We start from the raw sequence: 21,642 nt of genomic DNA, 5'->3' as shown, positions 1-21,642 counted from the left end.
CAAAGAGGTATCTGCATTCCGATATTCAGTGCAACATTATTCACAGTAGCCAAGACATGGAAACAATCTAAGTGTCTTTCTATGGATAAATGGATAAAGAAAATGTGGTATATATGTAAAATGAGAAACACGGAATACTGTATTACATACTTCAAAGTTGCTAAGAAAGTAGATCTTAAATGTTCTCACCAAAAAAAGGGGGGGGGTAATTATGTGATATGATGGAGGTGTTAGATAATGCTAAGGTAATAATCATTTTACAATATATAAGTGTACCAAATAAACATGTTCTACACATGGAAAATTAGATCTCAGAAAAGCTGGAAAATAAATATGTAAGTAAAATACTGTAGCATAAATGTTTTAATATTTATGTTTTAACATTTATGTTTTAAAATGTTTTAACTATTTTAAAATGTTATTGAAGTCTGAGGATTCCTGGCATCCTCGGAACGTCATCTTTTCTTCATCCCTATTGGCTTACATGCTGTATGTGCAACTATGATCAGGGACAGTGGACAAAGATGAGCACTAAAATAATGTTTCTGCTTCTCTGAAACCAGGCTTATTTGCAATGGAACTTTCCATGATGACCTAAATGTCCTACATCTATTCTGGCCAATACTGAAGCCACTCCACATCCAGCCATTGGCCTCTTGACATAGGCAAGTATGACTAAGGAACAGAATTTTAAAAATTATTTAGTTTAACATGCACTATGTGTCTATTGGCTACTATGTTGGACACCACAGATTATTGAAAACAAAACAAAACAAAACAAAACAAAACAAAACAAAACAAAACACACAAAAAACTGATTACCCCAGGCCGCTTGGGAAATAATTTTCAGCACGGATGACTCTGCCACTTTTTCCTTCTCTATAAGCATCAGACAAATTCCTAATTATTTTCAAGATAAATACAGAAATCCTCACTGAATTGGCCATATTACCGAGGCAATGACCCCCTTGAATTTAACACTACCGAAGGTACTTGACTAATATTTATGGACCATCTCAAATTCAAAGCATGGAGAGAGTATGCATGGGATGAGATAATCAATTTCAGAATACTAAAGGACCGTAATCTTAATTGACAATAGGAGGGCTGGTTATTTACTTTTCTGCAGGTGAAGGGAGGGAAGGACTTTTTCAGCATCCCCTTGATAGTAAGTCAGCACTCTGGTAACCCAGTGATTTGGTGGTAGATGCAAGCTAACTACAAGCTAGGGAAAGAGTGGGTCTAAGGATGGATTTTTTGGCTCTGAGCAACCTCAGGTCTATTGCAGATGTGCCAGCTGCATTTCCACGGGAACACATTCCAGAAATGCAACAGTCTATTTTCCTTAAAAGTGTTTCCGTAAAACCAGTGCTTTACTCTAATCTGATAAAGTAACAGGGTACTGAGGAACTCTATCCTAAATTGGCATGGCACCATCTGCTGGACATTATTTTCACACATGTTGGCCAAAAGGAGTGCATAGAAGCAACATAACTTCTTAAATATTATATTGAAATAGATATAGGCAGGTGGATTTGGCATTTGAGCTCTAGTGATAGTGTAATTCCTCAGCTATCAACAGGTAAAATGATGGTATTAAATTGTTAGGGTGCTATGAGTTTGTTTCTGAAGCACCCAGCACATAATAAAGGCCACGTATGTTTCTGAAAAGTAATTAACAGCCCAGCATAGGTAGTTCTTTCTTTTCAGACATTACTGAAGCCTGAACCTTATCTTTGTGAGGTTGGGGGCCTGGAGCCAAGACCCTATCCAGCAGCTGCCTGGGGCTTTCTACCCAGAGCCTCCCAACCACCACTTCCAAAGAGTGGTCACTAGAAATTCCTGGAAATCTTATAAAGATGTGGCTCTTAGCTTACAGGTGGCTCATTTCCAAGAAGGTCCCTGCATAGATAAGAAAGCCAAGAGTGGCACCAGAAGCCTAGGTTCTCTCTCACTAGGAGAGAATGTCTGACAGCCTTTGTGAGGTCAGAACCTCAAAAGACAAAAATGTGCTAGAGGTGGCCCATTTGCAAAGGATGAAGTGGTCCTTCATGAAATGTGTGCCTCAGTCCGAAAGTCCAGACTGACTAGATTGAATTGACCCAGAATAATTCCAGTCATGTTTTCAAACCAAACATGCAAGAAATATGTATTAATATGTCCTCACTTGTGTCCCACAAGTACACTTTGTTAGCCAAACATCAACTTGAATCTTTACAAACTGGCAGAAACCTAAGCACTGAGCATGTTTATGAAAGAGAAATTCTGTAGATCTCTTTTCTCAGTCCCTCAAAGTAAGTTCTGAGAAGTGAGATAGCCAGACTGAGAGAAGGAAGTCCCATGCATTCCATTATCACTGTTCAAGGGCCAGCCCAGGTGCCAGTTGCAGGGACCAAGATCACTCTGGGTGCCATAAATCACAGAGTATCTGCAAGGTGAGTCAGGGTGACAACAGGCTGATGAAGAACAGGAGGCTTCAGGAAGAAGTTTTGGAGAAGTCTCAGGTTTCTATGACTGAAGATACTGAGCGAGGATATGGGTGTGTGCTTGGTGGGTGACGGAGATCAGAGAGGTGGTGTGCAGGACAGCTTGCACATCCCCAAATTTAGAAACAAAGATCATTCTCAGCCAAGTCAGTGCAGGAGCTGTTCTATGAGAGTAATTTCTCAAAGGGAAAGAAGAAACTCGATGTGACTACAAACCTCAGGATGAGTCAACTTTTAGACACTGGTTGCTAATTACTTCTCCTGTTGCAAAAAGGGGCAGTACTCCATTTTCATCCTTGCATATAAGATGTCAGGGAGGGAGTGATAGAAATGATAGAGACGATCTCTACTCCCACTGCTGGTGAAAAGGAAATTGCTGCAGATTTTCTAGAGAACAACTTGAAAGTGGGTATCAAAAGCCTTATCTTTTGGCCAATTCTTGGAATTTATCACAAAGATACAATTATAAGCTTGCATGGCAGTGTTGTTTATTACATGGAAAAAAAATGGAAATGACAGGAATTTTTGTTAGACACCATATAATGACAGGATATTCACATGATGGAATGTGATGGACCATGAGGTTTCAGAATGATGTTTAGTGACAGGGCAGGGGAGAAGTTTCCACTATATTTCAAATTATAAAAGCTGCTTACAAAATAGTTTTCAGAGAATGAGAACACTCAAAAACTATAGCAAAGTGTGTAATGATGCACACAGATATACAGAGGTGTACATGTGTGCTTACACACATAAACACATGTACATGATACACACCAAACCTTTAACATTGATTCTCTTTGGCCTGAGAGTTATCAGAACTAATTTCCATATCTGGCAATATTCTATGTTTCACATGTTTTTAATTCATATGTAATATTTGTTATTAAAATAAGTGTTAACTTAAAAATTGCAAGATTTAGCCAATACATCTGTCGGTATCATGAAAGACATTTTAGATAGACACTGGTGTGTGCACGTGTGTATGTATAAAAATGGATATATAGATGCTTGTATGTGTATATAGGCACACATACACATTATCAGTGCCTTGTTAAAAACTTCTAATTATAAATGCATAATTTACTTTAAATATATTTTCCACAAGTTAAACACATATAACATACATATAACTTCCTTCAAGTTACTTGTACTATCACTTAACGGATGCTGCCAATCACTATGCAAAAATGTGATTATGCTGCCTCCCAGTGGCCATTCCAAGAATAAGTGTATATATTACCAGTTTTCCAACTTTCTCAGACCCTAGAGCTACACAATTTAGGAAGAAAGAAAATGAAAAACAACGATAAAAATCACTCTAAGAGATATTGGATTCATGAGTACTAAATGATACAGTTAGGACTTGAGCTTAAGTCAGCCTAACCCTAAGGTGCATGCTCTTTTCACTACATCATAGCCCCTTAATTCAAAGCAGTGCTTTCTACTGATGAAAATGTAAATGGAGTGTTAGCATTCATAAAGATACGCCGTTCTATTAAGAGAAGTGCTTTAAAACACATGTAATAAAGATGGTTATGAGATCTGTTTGTGCAGTAAACTTTGAGGAGAGTTTATTATTTTAAGGAATGGATGATAGATCTTCCATGATGCATGTAAAGAAGTATTTTAACACAATGGTAATAACTAAACTTAAAAGTTCTGTACTCATTTGTTTGGAAAAGATCAGTGTGGGTTTTTTTTTTTTTTTTACTGTTTATTTATTTTTGAGAGAGAGAGACAGTGCATGAGCCAGGGAGGAGCAGAGAGAGATGGAAACAGAATCTGAAGCAGGCTCCAGGCTCTGAGCTGTCAGCACAAAGCCAGATGCAGGGCTCAAATCCATGAATCTTGAGAGATCATGACCTGAACCAACATCAGACACTGGTGCCCTGGTGTGTGGGTGTGTTTTTTTTTTTTTAAGTGAAGACATGTGTTTGTCATTTTTAAATGCATTTAGGGTAGTGTTTTAAAACACATGTAATGAAGATCTTTATAAAAGTTGTAAAAAATATGAGTTTCTCAAAATAAAAATAGCACAGGTAAATACATATTGTGTAAAGGTGACCATGCAGAGTGGCATGCAGTACATGACTCTGTCCAGTGCTTTCACTACATCAGTGCATTCTATGACCCCCAATAGCACAATACTCAGCATAGTAAAATGTCTCTTATTACAGGCAAACACAAGGTGATCTTGGGTGGAATGACAGCAAGGTTTTCAGAGACAGGCAGAAGTCTGTGGTACTAGCAGAGTCTGCCTTGTAGTAAGTTCTTTCTTGCTTATGGTCTCCTACACAAGAAACTAAGAGAGACTTGCTCTTCTGCCAGAGCCCAAAGACTAGGAAAATATGCCCTAAAGTGGGCCTCACTGTGCGTCTCCCAAGAGTTTGAACTATTAGAAGATGTGGGAGAGGGACATCTGGGTGGCTCAGTTGGTTGAGTGTCCGACTTTGGCTCAGGTCACAATCTCACGGTTCGTAGGTTCAAGCCCTGCCTCTGGCTCTATGCTGACAGCTCAAAGCCTGGATCCTGCTTCAGTGTCTGTCTTCATTTCTCTCTCTCTGCCCCTCCCCTGCTCATGCTCTCTCTCTCTCTCTCTCTCTCTCTCAAATATAAATAAACATTAAAAAAAAATTTTAAAAATAAGATGTGGGGGACAGGGAGATGAGAGTAGGTCATTGCCTTCCAATTTATGTGCTCATAAAAGAACATGGATCACCAGATTTGGCATGCTCCCTGAGAGACGTGGTAGTCCTATATCACATGGGCTTGCTGGGTAATGGAATTGGGGCATGCTGCAAGTGAGGACAACCACAAGTTCTACCCAGGAAATAGAACAATTAGCAAGGCTGGCCAGAAGGACAAGTCATTCAGTCCCTAGATAGACTAATGTCAAGCTCTGGGCTCTGCACCTCTTCTCTCTTCAGCCCTGCAAGGGAAGGCCCAGGAAAACTGCTGCACTGAGGTTCCCTTTGAGGATTCCTGGCCACTTGTCTAATGTCTGAAGTACAACTCTAGGGATGATTCTATAAAATGTATCACTCTGTTTGCCAAAAGACTGTCCTCAAACAAATTGTTTAGTACTCTATTAAGTGTCCTCTCCTTGAGGGTCCAACAGGAAATATTTGTTTGTACTCTATGGAATTATCCTGAGCAGCTGATAATTTTTACCTTTACATCCTATAAACAGATGACCCATTGGTGGTAGAAAGTTCTTTAGAACCAAAATTGACAATGACTTCCGGGCAAGCACCTAAGGTTTTTGGCACACATTTGGGGAGTGTGTATTTCAGAATACTACTTTACTATTCAAATGATATCTGGACCATGGAGAAGATTTTACACAAAAACCATAATCTGCATGGAGTTATTTTTAGAGGCTGGTAACAGTACTTTATTAGATATTTGTCTCAGTGCATCACAGGAACCCTAATTTGTTCTACACTTTCATATTTCATCCTTTTCATTAGGTCTCAAGTTTGAATAAAAATGTAAAAAAAATATAGTTTTAGCTGGAAAATGTACTAAATTTTTTATATTCCTTCCAATGTTTGGTATCATAAGTAACATAATAATAGAAATCTTTGCCCATAAAGCTTAGTCTATATTTCTAATTATTTCCTTAAGATTGACATTACATGGGAATTCCTGGATCTAAGTATATCATTGGTTTTGCAAGGCTTGACAGGGGTGACTCAAGTGCTAACCAGAAAAGCTGTAACAACAAAGGGGTGGGGGCACTGAGACACCACTGGCCTTTTGATTAGTCACATCACACTGTCTTTGCCAAATCAATAGGTAAAATGCCATCAACTTATAGCTATAGTTCTTTCACATTAAAATTCACAACACTTTCAACTGGAACTATTTCCACATTCCAAATGTATATGACTGGAAGAGAAAACTCATTATCAACTTTGAAAATCATTAGCAGACTTCCTCTACATAAACAATGAAAAATTCTACTGCTGACAAGTTGCTCTGGTTCTCACTGTCCTCCTTCTGCAGATGACATTTGACAAGAGTAAGAAAAAGGCTATTATATGTTAAGTAATGTTGCAACCCTCCAATTTTCAAATGTGGTGGATTAAACAAGGAAATTGCTAAGACTGAATTCAAATTCCTGCTGCCTTTCTCACTAGCTATGTGACCTTGGGCTGATTATCAAACCTTTCTGAGCCTTGTTCCCTTTTTTGGTTAATGGAAATGGTGTCACCTAGTGGCCATGCTGTTTGAGGACTGAAGGACCTGTGAATTTGCCAGGTACACAGACACTCAGTAAGAGGCCCTTCTGCTACCTCTTCCCCCTCTAAACAAGGAGCCTACCTCACCACCCTGTTTGAACAATCATAATCTTGGATCCAAATATAATCTTTTAGTGATACAAACCAGATGTGAACCACGGACAAGGTGAGGACTAGGGATATTTTTATTCTATGAACAGAGTGAAGGTGCACAGCAGGCTCACATGGTGCCCCCACATTAATGGCATCTAATCATTCATCCCAACTGGCATCTTCCAAGATCTGGGACTCTTCACACCTACCCTCTGCTCACAAGACTAAACAAAGTACCCTTGGATTCACTGCACAGACTACCTTTTACAAGAATGATGACCAAGGACTAATTTTCACCACTTGAGATATTTTGTAGCTTTTCAACATGCTTCTCTGCATGGAAAAGGCACTGTCCTGGGGCACTGATGTTCACAATGCATGCTTCATCCATGGGCATAACATGTTCAAGATCAATGTAGGGAAAAGGAAAGAGTGAGAAATGGAACAAAATGCTATGGTATGTATTACAAGCTCATTTACCAAAATCCTTATTGGACTGTTATATAAAAAAATTGCTGTCAAATAGGTTTGGGACACAATGTATCAAACATTCCTCAGGACATATGTTAGGACATGCAGCCTCAGAAGATGACAGCATCAATGTTATTTCCACTATGATGACTTCTTTTAAATATGAAGTTTATTGTGAAGAATTCTAAGTAAGGAATTTCAATAATTCTCATATAAATACATGCTGTTTTAAAAATTTTATTTAGCTTTAGTGCTTTTTAATTCTTTTGACTTAAAATAATCTTTTCTTGAAAAATACTTAGGCCCACCATGGAAACTGAAAAGCTATGAAAGAGACTTTCTTGCCAGTCAACTTATTGATTTACTCACATGCAATGAATAATTCAGAACAACAACAACAAAAATGACTACTGATCATTTTAAATTAGGAATACTAAAATTTAAGCTCAGCATTGGAATGTTATCAGAGCCTATGAGAAATGGGCTTTTACAATTTACAAGAGTGCACAACTGCAATAAGAAAGGACCCCCATAGAGGGTTTTAAATAAAAATTTTATAAAATAAAATCTCCCTAGCTTACATTATTCTGGGTCACTCTCTCAAAGATGTTTTCGATCTTGAACCAAATAAACAAGTGGACCGATAGCAAACACATGGGCCTATAGCAGTTCAAGGAAATAAGCTATATGGACATCAGTATGGGCAAGTCAAAAAGTAAAAATCACCCAAAGCACGCATATGCGCGCACACACAGCAATTTTTGAACTCAATAGGCTGCGAGACCCTTGGGGCGAGACTGGTGGCTACGTTTGCCCTGCAATGCGCCCCTGGCCAGACATGCTGCCAACCCCCCTCCCCCCTCCCCGCCACACCCACCACTCAACCTCAAGCGCTGCACCAGGGTCTGGGCTAAGCCATCGCCACAGTGCTGTGCGCGCCCTCTCCCCACGCTGTGCCGGCTCACCGCATGGTGTAGAGCAGCGTGCCATCGTCCTCCAGCCTCAGCAGCTTGTTGGGCGTGGTCATATTGTGGGCGATGGACTTCTTCCCGTTGTGAAAGAATGTATCTGGGGTCCAGATTTTGCTGGCGAGAAGATTGTTGAGAGGGAGGCGCTGCATGGGCCCTTTAAACCGAAGCCTTTCATCTTTCCAGCTTTGTCGGAAAAATACATCTATCGTATATTCCTAATGCAAAGGAAGGCAACCAGGTGATGCCTTAGTAGAGAAGGCCCTTAGGGGAGTTGGTTCAGTGCCTATTTAGAATGATCTGGGCGGGGCCATGCCCTGAGACCTACCATTTCCGTGTCGGATACTGGGCCAAAGCTGGTAACGTAGATGTCCGTCCGCACCTGAGTGATTCGCTCTGAAACACAGACACAGGTTCCTGCCTAGGCACCGAGCTCACATGGAACCACCCGTCATAGCGTATTTATGTCCTTAGTCCTGTAACCAATTTCATTCTTGGCAATCAGAGGGCTTTTATAATGTGTTTTTTAAATTTGGAGGACTAGACTAACACCAAACGAAATCAAACTGCTCCAAATTATAGCAGGAACTAACATATCCATCATGTAAGGAAAGGGTCTTAGCTCTCATTACACTTCTTGCCCCTTTGGGGGCAGTCGTGAACAGAGCAGAGAGGGATCCTGGTTGTTTGGCCTTGATTGGTCTTTAGTTTCCTCCTCCGTAAACCTGGAACAGTAATTCCAACCTCACAGTGCCTAACCTCACTCTCCTACAAACAGCTGTTTTCCAAAGGCTTAGGCAATTGTGATGAGGGGATAAGATTTAAAAGAATCTCTAATCAAAACTGCAGTACTAGGTGTTCTCTGAGGAAAGGATGTGTGACTTGGGACAAGACCACTTGAAAAGGAAGACCCACTTCCTTATATGTCACCTTATATGTCATTTTGAATTGTTAGAAATTTCTATCATGAGAGACTATTATAACAATTAAAATTATTAAAATATATATGGCAATAAAAGTAGCTAATAATATTGAGGGGAAATTTGTGTGTTCCTTGGGCATCACCTTGCAACACCCTGTGGTCATGAATGAGGACAATAGACTATATTACAGTCCACCATTAATAACCCCAAACCACTGGATGGTATCACCACTGACTCAGAGCTTCAGGGGGCAGGGCTTTTTCTCCCTGCATCTCGTGTGGTAACCATATATGTTACCACATACATGTGGTATGTTACCACATACCAAATACATGGTGTGTATTTATATGTGTGCAGGTGTACTTCTTAACTTAAGGTATGGTGCTGTGTGCTTTCGGCACCTGTCTTCCCACTGAGATGCCTGCCCCAGCAGGCAGCCCCTTTGGCTCTATGTGGTGTCCTAAGGATCCTGCTCCACAGGAGTGTGACACATCCTGGGTGAATGAGAGAATATTGTATAGCAACAACTCATTGATTCTCTACGTGTTTTGATCCTTGTGGATGTGTTCAAAGGGACAGAGGCTGCTGGACACAGGAGACCCAGGGACATAACTCAGAGGGTGGAGTAAGGGGGTGTCAAGGAGGCTTGTTGACTTTTCTTTGCCAAAAAGGTAGAGAATGGCAACTCATGCTTTAAGTGAATCTCCCTGTTAGAAATGTAATAATGAAGGGGCACCTGGGTGGCTCAGTCGGTTAAGCGTCTGACTTTGGCTCAGGTCATGATCTAGCAATTTGTGAGTTTGAGCCCCGCATTGGGCTCTGTTCAGATGGTTCAGAGCCTGGAACTTGCTTTGGATTCTGTGTCTCCCTCTCTCTCTGCCCCTCCCCTGCTCGCACTCTGTCTCTCTCTTCCTCAAAAATAAATAAACAAAAATGTAATAATGGAAAAGAACTACTTTTTCCTCTAAGAATGTAGTTGTTAGAGGGTCTCAAACTTACTTAATGGAGTAAGTTCAAATGCACTACATCTAAATGGACTCGAGTCAATGGCATTGCAAATGCCTGGAAACAGCACACAATTCTCAGCACAAAATTAAGCTGTGCTAAATTGAACCCAGAAAGTGCATTTTGCTATCCACTTATTTTTATCAATTTTCATGGGGTTAAAGTAAATACAATGATTAGTGAAAAGATTAAACATAATATATAAGATGGAAAGAACAATTGCATTAAACGGTGTATTTGTGAAAAAGACTTGCATCAGTACAAGAGTAGGAAGTTGATTATAAATTATTTCTTAAGGTAGTGTTGGCTTTAGTAACACCTAAGAACTGGTTCCTCCTTAAATGAAGCAGAATGGATGTTGGGGGGGGGGGGCGGCGCCTGGGTGGCTCAGTCAGTTAAGCAGCCTGGGCTCAGGTCATGATCTCTCGGTCTGTGAGTTCAAGCCCCGCGTTGGGCTCTGTGCTGACAACTCAGAGTCTGGAGCCTATTTCAGATTCTGTGTCTCCTTCTCTCTGACCCTCCCCTGTTCATGCTCTGTCTCTCCCTGTCTCAAAAATAAACAAAACGTTAAAAAAAAAAAAAGAATGGATGTTAGGATTATCTAAGGAAAAGGGAGTTTGCATGGAGACCACATCCCACAGCTTCTTGTACCTAGGTAATGAATATAAAGGATGTAAGAACCTTGGCAACAACTATCAGTTTAAACTCTGGCAAAAAGCTCCTTAATGAATTGGTTGAATCACAGCAGATGTGAGCTTGAGACTGAGTGTAAGCTTTTTCTGGGGTCTAGCGAGCTGCAGCTGAGAACCCACTCACCTCCAAGGCCAGGCCGCAGTCTATTGTCATAGCCATCCAAGAGCCCATCCAAGATTCTGGTAAATATTGTGATGTTGTCATTGGTCTCATCTTTTACTGAACTGGTTGGCATTTGTGAAAAGCTTTTTAACAGAGAAACAAGAGTTAAAACTTGCATTAAGAATTTAAAAATTCTTCTCAAAATACAGAAAACAAAAACATAATATGGTGACTTGTCTTGGAGGGAAGGCACCTGAAAACAGTCTCTTCTACTAATCCAGGATATTGTTTTTCATAAATAAGCCTTAATTCTTGAATTTCCAGAGAGTGTGCTGGCTCTGGGCTGTTCGTCCTGACATCATGCTCAAAAATCCATCCTTCCCTGATTCCGAGGCACAGTGTAGCCATTTTTAAAACAATAGCCACTATCCATAGACTAGCAGAACCTAATCCACTCTTAGGGGATTTCAGAAGTTTGGTTTAAATACTGGAAAACTGAGTCTTCATATTAGTGAATCACCTGTGATGAGCAGTGGGGTGTGGAGAGGACATTCAAAATCTATGCAATCTGAAAGATAAGATTGTTGGGCCCAAATTTCACTGCATCGCTAATTGGGAGCATTTGTGCTATGAGGAATATGCAGAATATGGTGATAGAAACAATCATATGGTGATAGAAATAAAAGTTTATGAAATCTCTCTGGGCTTCCCTACTCATCAGCACTGCCTGTTGCTGGCACATTCAGGTCCAGACAAAACAAAGCACATGACCCAGGAGCCATGAGGTGTAAAGACCAGTCTGAAAGCCCTTATTAGGGTTTACCCAGAATTGCCTCAGATAAGGGACTCGAGAAGCACAGTATTCTGAATGACCCAGTATGTCAGACTTACAGTAAAACCCCAAGAAAAGCAGGCTGAACCTTCAAAGAAAAACCCAAGAACAATTCTGGTTTTCCCAATTCAGTGAAGTTATCCAGGCCCCAAAAGTTTATGTAGATGGGGCAAATGGAAATGAGAAACTGCCCTCTGCAGATGTGGGTAAACTGAAGAAGTTACTTGGGAGGGAAAGAAAGTCACCGGTCTAGAAGATGGTAATACACCTCAGAAACATGGATCGCACCACAGGATTCTACAGCTGCTTTCAAATCTTGCAAAAAGCGAGATGTTTGGAATTTTCAAGAACTCAACATACACATTTGGTGTGGATACAAGGAGAACTCATGCAGCTGAAAGCCACCTGTGGGCCCCAGGAAGTTAGCATCCTTGGAGCTTGGGAGAAGAACAGGAGACCCCTGGAACTTCTCTGAAGTGCCTGCTGTGGTACCCCAGCTCTCCATGTGACTATTTCTTTTCCATAAATTGTCTGAAATGAGAGTGAGACTGACCATCAGCAGTTGGCTGCTGAGAGTAGAATTGATGTGTGCTTGCCCCACCCAGTTCTTGAAACTTGGGTCATTTTTATCGATTGCATCTAAACAAATCAATTCTTTACTGCTCTGAAGCTATTCCGTTTTGAATGAGAGAGTATAAAGTTCTTTTGATCTAATTTTCACATCATCATTAACTGCATATAATTGAATCTCTAACAAGCTAAAATTCAGTCCTGTTCGTATGCAGCCCACGGATACAATATTTTACTCTGGGACTTAGTGTTTGAAAATATTAAATTCCCTTTTCTCTGACATCCGCTGTAGTTTCACACTTTAGAATGATGAAGAACTCAGTCTCACAGACCTAATACCTGGACAAAAGGCCTTAATACTGCCTTCCAGATTTGTGAGAGAAAGAAACAGTGATATTTTGCATTTGCCCAGTTGTGTAAACTGCTCAAATGACATCTGGCTTCACTGTCCACCTCGTACGATGTTCATAACTTTTATCAGTAAGTTTGGTCATTCAATTCTAAGCTATGTCTAAATGTCCAGTTTGGGGGCAGGGCCAGTCTTCACTGGCTCTCTAACTTAGAATAGAGGGGAGAGCATACACACTAGCAGAAAAAGTATATTACTTCCATGTGCAATCTACAAAAGACAAACTTGTAGAAACATAGTAGAACGGTGGTTACCAGGGGCTGAGTGGGGGAAATGGGATGTTGTTCAAAGCGTATACACTTTCAACAAGAAGATGATTACATTCTGGAGATCTAATGTACAGCATAGTGATTATGGTCAACAATATTGTATTATAAGCTTCAAATTTTCTAAAAGATTAGATCTTAAATGTTCTCACCACAAAAAAGAAATGATAATTATGTGACGTGATGGAGGTATAAGCTAAGGCTACATACTGTAATATATAAATGTATTAAATCAACACATTATACTATCAATTATATTTCAAAAATTTTGATTAAAAAATAACATCACTATCAGAAAAAAGAAAAGAAAAATCATACCAATGTTTCAAATATATTTTTCTATGTTATTTATTACCTGTTGTGAAATGTTCTCAAATTACATTTGATCCGAACAGCCTGAAGAGTATTAGGAGACAAATACTTAACTACATCACTGACCATTTGAGATATTCCCAACACTGTCCACTTGTGGGGGTCATCTCCATGACCACTGCTTTCCTTGGCCCTCTGATGCACTGCTTCACCACAGTTTCAAAGAAACACAATCCCATTTGGCTCTGAATCCTACTTCACAAATACCCAAATCATTGCCAATATCAATCCAGTAGGATGCAAAGCTTAAGAATCCCAAATCTCACCTTCTACTTATTAGCCAGAATTTTTTTTAAAGGTGGGGGGGGGGAGGGCTATTTATACCCCTTCACACATCATTACAGTTTTATTGGAAAAGTTTCAATATGTGCCTTATTCTGACATAAGTGCTTCTTGTACTTATCTGTGGGCCTATTCATGATAGAGCTATGGCTGGGGTTTGCTGTGGCTTCTCTGTATTTACTGAGGATAGGACCCAGGAGGTAGGAAACGAGTTCTAAAAGAATCTCTGAAAATGCTTTTCAGAGCAGGAGTCGAGGTTTTCTCTCAGGACCAACTGGTAGCCCTTCTCAGGTCATAGGTCATCCTAAAAATGACTAATTTGCAGCATGTGGTTATGAAATGCACCATTTCCACAATCATGGAGACAAAGGCCCTTTTTGTATCACAGAAAGCAAATGATATGCCTACACACAGGAGAATCTCACAAATGTCTGGCAAACTTACCTGTTCCTCTCTCAAGGTGCATAATCTTCCAGGGCTGCTTCTAAGGTACAGAGTAACTTTAGCTTGCTTTGTTCCATTTTGATTAGTTGAAGCCACTTGAAACCAAAATAATACAAAAACACTGGGCTATGCCTTCAATGAGCAATAATGCAAAGTTACATCTATGAAGTCTCTGGGTAGAAACACAAGACTCCCTCATCTCTTTGAACACTCACTCCACTTAGGTTCAGAAGGCAGGCTTGAGCTTGCCGACATTCCATTTCAGAACTGTATTGAGTATAACCAAAGAACTCTGCTGATCCTTAGGTCAACTGTAAATACACAATTGCTTCAAAGATAAGCTCAGCTCTCTGGGGGAATGGATTTTTGTGAGCTGAAACAAAATCCATTATTACTGACAATAACCTTGGACATAATAGAAATACTTGAAAATTTTGGCAGCTGACGCTTCAGTATTAGGATTAATTAGATTCTCTTAAAATATGAATTGTTTCCTTATATTTAGTGCATATTGTCTATAAAAACATGTCACATTTAGTCCATGTGAATAGTTCCAACACTGCCAAATTACTGATGTTCCAGAAAGGGAGTCCTAAAGGAAACGCAGAACCAACCATACTTGTTAAAACACCCTGATTTCCTTGCTCAAATATTCGTTCTTACAAAAGATGCTAGGACATAATCTCTAAACTTAAACACTTTTCCAATTATTTTAGCCTGAAAAATAAGGAAATTAGGTCACTAAGCCCCATATTCTAGCCTGAGAAAGGAAGGTGGTAATTGTTAAATGGGCAGGGACATGGGTGGGCACAGTAGGACAGCAGAGTGAAGCTCAGAGGTGTGGAAGGTCTTCTCAAAAAGCTACACAATGGTACCCCATCAGATAAGTTCTGGACTGTTCAGACACTTAGGAGGTGAAGTGGAGAATGAGAAATTAAAATAAATTTCGTCCACTAGTGGGTTTAACACACTGTTTAAGAAAAATAAACATGAATGTCTTCAGAAAGGGTAAACTCTTGCTATTGTGCAAATTTTCCACTTTTCCCAGTTGTCTTACATCTGACTTCTTCAAGGCATTTGATTTTGGACTCCTGCATTAGCTTCATTCTGATTTCTAGGCCCTAGAGATTTGGCTTTAATTGCTCCCTGAGAAACAGCTACAGGTATTATTATTATTTTTTTTAAGATTCCCAAGTGATCCTCATGTGCAGCCATAGTGGAGAGCAACTGCTATAGGACTATCTAGATTGGAAATGGAAAGGACGGTTTGTAAGCCAAGTGCCAGAGTGACTATAAATGACCTCAGAGAGCTTCTCTCCACCATTACACCTTCAAGAGGCTGTATGATGAGCTCAGTGCTTATTCCAACAGCTCAGGCCAATAAATGTATTTGGGATGTCAATCATGTATGTTCCTGGTGTTGTAGTAAGTACCGAGGATGTGAAGATGACAAAGATGGTATCCCCAACCTGTCAGACACAGCTGTGTTCTAAGAGAATCAGTCATGTTGGCAGAGGATTTCAATAGCACATCGTAGATGTAGGGATCTATGTGATACATAGGACATTCTAGGAAAACAAAGGAAAGAGAAGGAGCTATGTACAGTGCTAGAGGAGGAGAAGAGAACTGACCTGAGACTTTAAACATGAAGATCTAGTCTCAAGCTAAAGAAGGAGATGTTGAAGGGGTTGTGAGCAGTGGCCTCAGGGTAGGAAATGATGATGTTTGCAGAGGGTAGTAAAGAACCTTGGTGAGTAAAGTAATGCATGTCAGTGGAGAGCAGCACATATCAAACCATAAAGGACTTCACATGCCATGTTGCACTCCTAGGGTCAGTCCTGAAGGTAGTGGGAGCTTCAAAGCAGTTAGACAGGGGTCACTTACTTTACCTGTGGCTCTTGGGCACTTTGCAGATGATGGACTTGGCAGGGGCAAGGCTAGAGGCATGGAGGCCAGTTACCCAGGCAATTGCAATGGTGATAGAGATGCGGTTGCTGGAGCCACCAGCAAGGTTTGTTAGGGAAGATGTGGGGAGGAGTCTGAGCACAGCAGGATAGGGAATCCCAAACAAGTTACCCCCCAAATCAGACAGTTACCACACAGAGTTAACCCTGTAGTAGAATCCATGCATTGCTCTGAAAAGTGAGTTGCATTATTAATTTAATCTCAGAGTAATTTTGTTCTTGAGGAACTGTGAAGGATTTTACTCCAATATAACTTTAGCTCAGTATTATAATTTCTAATGATAATAATAACAACAACAATATGTTGCAGATTCCATCTTTAAAGGTATTTCATTTTCCAAATAATGCCTGATGAGGTCTTATTTTGGCATTTAAAAGGGTACAAGTTCAAGAGTTATGTCACCCTTTCTGGGGTTTAGAAAAGTCTGTTGAGTAATGTACCACAAATGGTGCTATTGAAGGCTAGGAGTGATGCATTTCTTTGTGATGTTATCTCTGCTTATATTGACAGCCATTTTTGATTTATATAAAATGGGATCCATAATGGCAATGAACTTACTTTGGGAATGGAACTAAGTTGCTTTTAAGTGGCAGCTTCCCTGTCTTCTTAAATTGCATTTCTTTCTGCATTCTTTCCACAGCATTTAATTACTTCTAAGAAATATATCTTCAGTTTATTTGCTTGTCACTTTAATCTCATTAAATAAGTACCTCTAAGTGGCACCGTTGTGTGATGTTTCCCTGAGACATCTAAATTTCCACTGCACACCACTTTAACCATTTGAAAGACTATATAAAAGAAAATAACAAACATGGTGAACACTAGCTACACAATGAAAGTCAATCTTAAGTTTCCAAATAAGAGTTGTCCCCTCTTGTAGTGGAAACATGGACTTGAAATGTGTCTCATGTGGACGAAGTCATGGCCATGAAACATTATGTCAGAACTCTTAGATTGTTTTCACTGCCATGGGCCTCACATCAAAGGTGCCCCCAGCCCTGCCTATCAGCTCCCTAAATAGTGCTCAAGCCTACCCCTGCTGGCACCCTTCGTGTAGTCTCTTTACTCTTGTCCATTTCACTGCAGCCCAGCTCAGAATCATACCGCCTACAAGGTAAAAAGTCGGTCTCCCATCTCATAGGCCACACCCCCTTCATCTAAACCTACCCACTTCCCTAGATTCTCCCCAACCACACAGGATGCCCCCTGTGTGTGATTATGCTGCACATGAACCATCCTGGTGTTTATTACACATGGTTTTCCCTCCATCCCTAATAATTCCTATCATCAATTACATTTGTTGTAACATATCAGGTCTTTAACATGTCTTTCATTCACCTTATATTCCCTTCCAGTTAGCATTCCATTCTTTGCCCCTCTTCTACTCAAAACTCACTGAAGAGTTGTCTCTACTAGAAATCTCTGCTGCCTTTCCTTCCTTCTCTTGTACCCACTCCAGTCTGGCTTTCACTGCCTACATCCCAAAGAAGCCTTTCTTCTGGATGCTACTGCACAATGCCCAATCCAACAATCAGCTCTCAGTCCTTATTTGACCACATCTCCCTTCTTACAACACTTCCTCCTCTTGGCCTCAGGATGCTGCCCTCTTTGTTCTTCCTATATTCACTGACCTCCTCCTCTCACTTGCCCCCACCCCCTTGCCTTCCTAAACTTACACAGGGCACAGTCCAGGGACCTTTTTTTGGTTTATATTCAATCCCTAAATGATCTCAACCAATCTAATGGCTTTAAATATCTCCCATATATGAAAAACTTGAAGTTCATGTCTCTAGCCCCAATCTTTTTTGAACTCTGGACCTCTGTATCCAATGGCTGTCTGGCCACTTGGATATCTAACAGGGCTTAACATGTCCCTAACTGCACTGAAGATTTTCACTAGAACCTTTTTAACTACTGTCTTCTCCAGCTCAGCAACAGGCAATTGAATCTGTCATGTTTTCAGGTCAAATACCAGTGGGGGGAGGGGGGTCATCCTTGACTCCTTTCTTTCATGCCCATGTCAATCTACTAACAAATCCCACTGGCCAAAAATCATCCCTCCCCTGGGTCACTGCATTCGCCTCTTAACTGTCCTGACTGCTCCTTCCTTTACTAACCACCCCTGCCCCAGATTTTGTTCTATCCTCCACTCAGCAGCCAGAGCAAGTTTTAAAGTTTAAGTCACATTACTGTCACACCTCAATTGGATCATACTTCACTCCTACTTAAAACCAATCCCAGACCTTCTTTGACTTACAAAATAAGAGTCAACTGCTCTTCCTGGTGCTACCTAGCATGGCCTACAAATTCTTTCACCATATGACCCTTTCCCCCACTGCCCCACTGCCCCTCTGATTATGCCTCTTACCAGTCTTTCCTTTCAATATCCTGGCCTCCTTGCTGTGCCTACCATCCAAGCATGCTGATACACTCGCTCCTCCTCTCACTTGTTCAGCCTTCTCCATGAACCGCACTGCTCACATCCTCACATCCCTCAGATGTTTGTTCAAGCATCTACCTTCAGTACACTCACTGTCTCCTACTCTAAATAATTCTTAATAGCAATTGTGACCCAACTGACATGTAAAAACCAGAATGCACCCTCTTTGAAGGCATGCTCTACTCTTCCCACCACAGGAACTCAGCACCTAGAACAGTGCCTGGAACATAGTGAGGACTCAATACACATTGATGCTACTAGCAGCAGGGCAGTGTTCTCCACGATGCTCACATTGTAATCTCAGTTTGTGACTATGGATGTACTACATTATATGGCAAGAAGACTTTGCAGACGTGATTAAAGTTATTGACTTTGCTATGCTTAGGCCCTGGCCCAGCACCAAGCTTATCCTGTAGGTCTAGCAAACTTTGGGTGTCTCCTGGTCACAACATCCAGAAAGATAGCTAGCCTATACTTAGCAACCCCTCCCTACCTGGCCTTGTTTCAGCATTTAGCATACATTCAGCAACATATCCTTTACATCAGCCCTGTGACGTAGGATCCATTATTAACTCCACTTTGAGATTAGGAAACTGAGTTGCAGGCAGGTTTAGAAATTCCTCTGTAGCCACACAGTGAGCATGCAGCAACAGAGATCAGAGCAGCCTGACTGCTCTCTGTCAAAGTGATACCTAGTGCTATCTCTATAAACTTAACAGGGGTCCTAGAATAGGATCTAGTTTGATTATAGAGTGATGGCCCAATTTTTTTGTTTTGTTAAAATTGAAAATGATCTGGTCTTGGATTTCATTTATTTTTAGGTTTGCTTTTTGGTTTTGAAATAACTTGTTAAATAAATACAAATAAAATAGAGTTTTCAGTGAACTGCTAAAGCCTGTTTCCTAGCATATCTTACTTTTACTATCATATCCCTTCTCTATAATATTTTATTTCATAGGACATATTTTGTGTTTGATTTTATTTGAGCTGTGGCAGACACACTATCTTTAGAACAGTGTTATTTGAGTTCTAGATTAGGACATTCTTTTGTTCCAAATCTATAGATTTCCACCCTCATCCTTTCCCTTTTGATTGCACCTTAAATATTAGACATTCTGGAGAAGGTCCTGCAATAGAGAGCACTGGTCCAGGCCCTGAGGCCTGATATGGATTCTGATTCTGAAAATTAGACACATTTCCCTATGCTCTCCAGCCTGAACTCTTTTCACTTACAAAAGGAGTTTTTTTCATAGTAGAAAATTAAATAGTACATTTTCTGAAAATGCCTTCTAGAAATGAAGGAAATATAAACCCATACAAACAATGATAATTATTGTTGCTACCAACAGAGTTCTATGATAAGATTTCTTTTTACTTTTGATTCTAATATTTTGTTCTCAAATTTCACACAAATTAAAATATGCATGTTATGCAATCGCACCTTTGTAAAAATCCAAAAGCCCATATTCTCCTTCTCCCCTTGAACCAAGCCAGTGACTCATCTTGGAGCTGATCGCCAGACCGGGTCGGCTAGGTTGGTGCTGGCCGACTGTACTCCTAAGCTTTGCTAAGCTCACTGCCTGTTGGCATGAGGAACATGCTAAAAGTTTCCTCTATAGAGCATGTAATTGGAAGTATTTTCTTTTGGTACCTTAAAAAATGTTGGGCATTACTCTGTAGCAAGGTCTTAATCACCTTAAGACCTTAATCACCTTAATCACCAAATTTTTGCTATATGCAAGATCTACCTTTATGATCTCTGGCCTTCTCTGCACCCTGCATTTAAGATGTCCCATCACCTGTCAGTGTCCTAACTGCTTAGGCGGTGCTTCTGTGTGCTTTTTGATAATTATTACAGTGACCATTTGTCCTAGACCTCATGAACCTGCAGCCACAGTACAGGAAGAACTTGCCATCTGGGGATTCAAAAGAGAGAACTTGCCATTTAAAAAGACATTGTGAGTAGCTGAATGATTCAGAGATTGCACTTTCTGCTCAAGCTAAAAGAAAAGAACCATCCTTGAGAATGTGTATGAAAAAGCTCTCTTCATGAAACCAAAGGTACAGGTTAGCACATGCATGTAGTCAGATAAAGAATAACTTTATCTATTCATTTTCATAAGTTACTTCTACAAGAGTCTGCTTTTAATTGCTAATTATAAAACACTGTTTACCAAAGTACATTGGAATGGTAGCTCCCATGTAATAAAATTCTAATGCACTTTTTCTTTTCCAATAGATAAACCTCTAAAATATATTTAATACAAATAAATGAATGGAAACAGATTTTACTATTATTAAGTTGATAATACTCAATTTTATCTTATAATTATCATTTGTCAATTGATTCTGATAAAGTGATTTTTCAAATGATGATAAATTAATTCCAGTTTAAATTTAATATTATGCATTTTGATATTATATTGATTCAAATATTGTTTCTGTGCTAGTTTTTCTATACCATGTACTTCTGATTACTGGTCTTATTAAAATAATTATAATGATTCAGTCTCCAAATGTGACATAGCATAAGGCTGACAGTTAAATAAGGCCTCTGTCCCATTATATGTTTGACTCATGCTCTGTTATGTAACTTAAAACTAATAAAAGAATTATAAAGGCTATTGAAAATGAGCTGCTGGTGATTCTAATCAAATCGAGAGAAGCAAAAGAAACAATACTCATATACTTTAAAAGCAATTTCACATTAATTATCATATAATTACCAAATATATTTTACTTATCAGATTTATAAATTTTCTGATTGCCAAATCCACATACTTGTCACAAACATTGAGTATAACCTTGTATATGCACAAAAGCTCACACTTGCCTCTTTCCTTTGGCTCACTGACCAGTCTTGTGTAACCCTCTTTACCCTCCACCAGTTGTCTGGTTTCTTTTATGTATTTGCAGGAGTCAGTATTTCTCTTGTCCTAAAATGTTCAAGTTAGGACCTTGCATGCTTCTTCTTTCATCTCTATTTGGAACCCAATCACACAAACTCTTTAGGGAGGAAAGACAGAACTTACCACTACTCTTTTCCCCCCCTAATCTCAAAACAAAAAACACTC

At 39.9% G+C, this 21,642-nt stretch overlaps 2 protein-coding genes across 4 annotated transcripts in view; one reads left to right on the top strand and one right to left on the bottom strand.

Moving 5' to 3' along the window:
- GABRB3 (gamma-aminobutyric acid type A receptor subunit beta3) overlaps nucleotides 1-21,642 on the top strand; it is a 466,981-nt gene that overhangs the window by 47,995 nt on the left and 397,344 nt on the right. The gene's annotated exons all lie outside the window — the stretch shown is intronic.
- GABRA5 (gamma-aminobutyric acid type A receptor subunit alpha5) overlaps nucleotides 1-21,642 on the bottom strand; it is an 84,957-nt gene that overhangs the window by 58,074 nt on the left and 5,241 nt on the right. For 2 of the 3 annotated variants that reach the window (XM_019831994.3, XM_023255032.2), the window contains exons 4-6: nucleotides 11,010-11,131; nucleotides 8,594-8,661; nucleotides 8,263-8,483 (exon numbers count right to left, since the gene is read on the bottom strand). In XM_019831994.3, the coding sequence (XP_019687553.1) occupies nucleotides 8,263-8,483; nucleotides 8,594-8,661; nucleotides 11,010-11,131 (411 nt within the window). Of the gene's footprint in view, nucleotides 1-8,262; nucleotides 8,484-8,593; nucleotides 8,662-11,009; nucleotides 11,132-14,163; nucleotides 14,259-21,642 lie in introns of all 3 variants that reach the window. The other variant, XM_045058956.1, reaches the window with a different exon arrangement.

The sequence above is a fragment of the Felis catus genome, chromosome B3 (genome assembly GCF_018350175.1).
Source record: "Felis catus isolate Fca126 chromosome B3, F.catus_Fca126_mat1.0, whole genome shotgun sequence".
Lineage (NCBI taxonomy): Eukaryota > Metazoa > Chordata > Mammalia > Carnivora > Felidae > Felis > Felis catus.
This window is presented reverse-complemented; position numbering and strand designations above follow the sequence as displayed.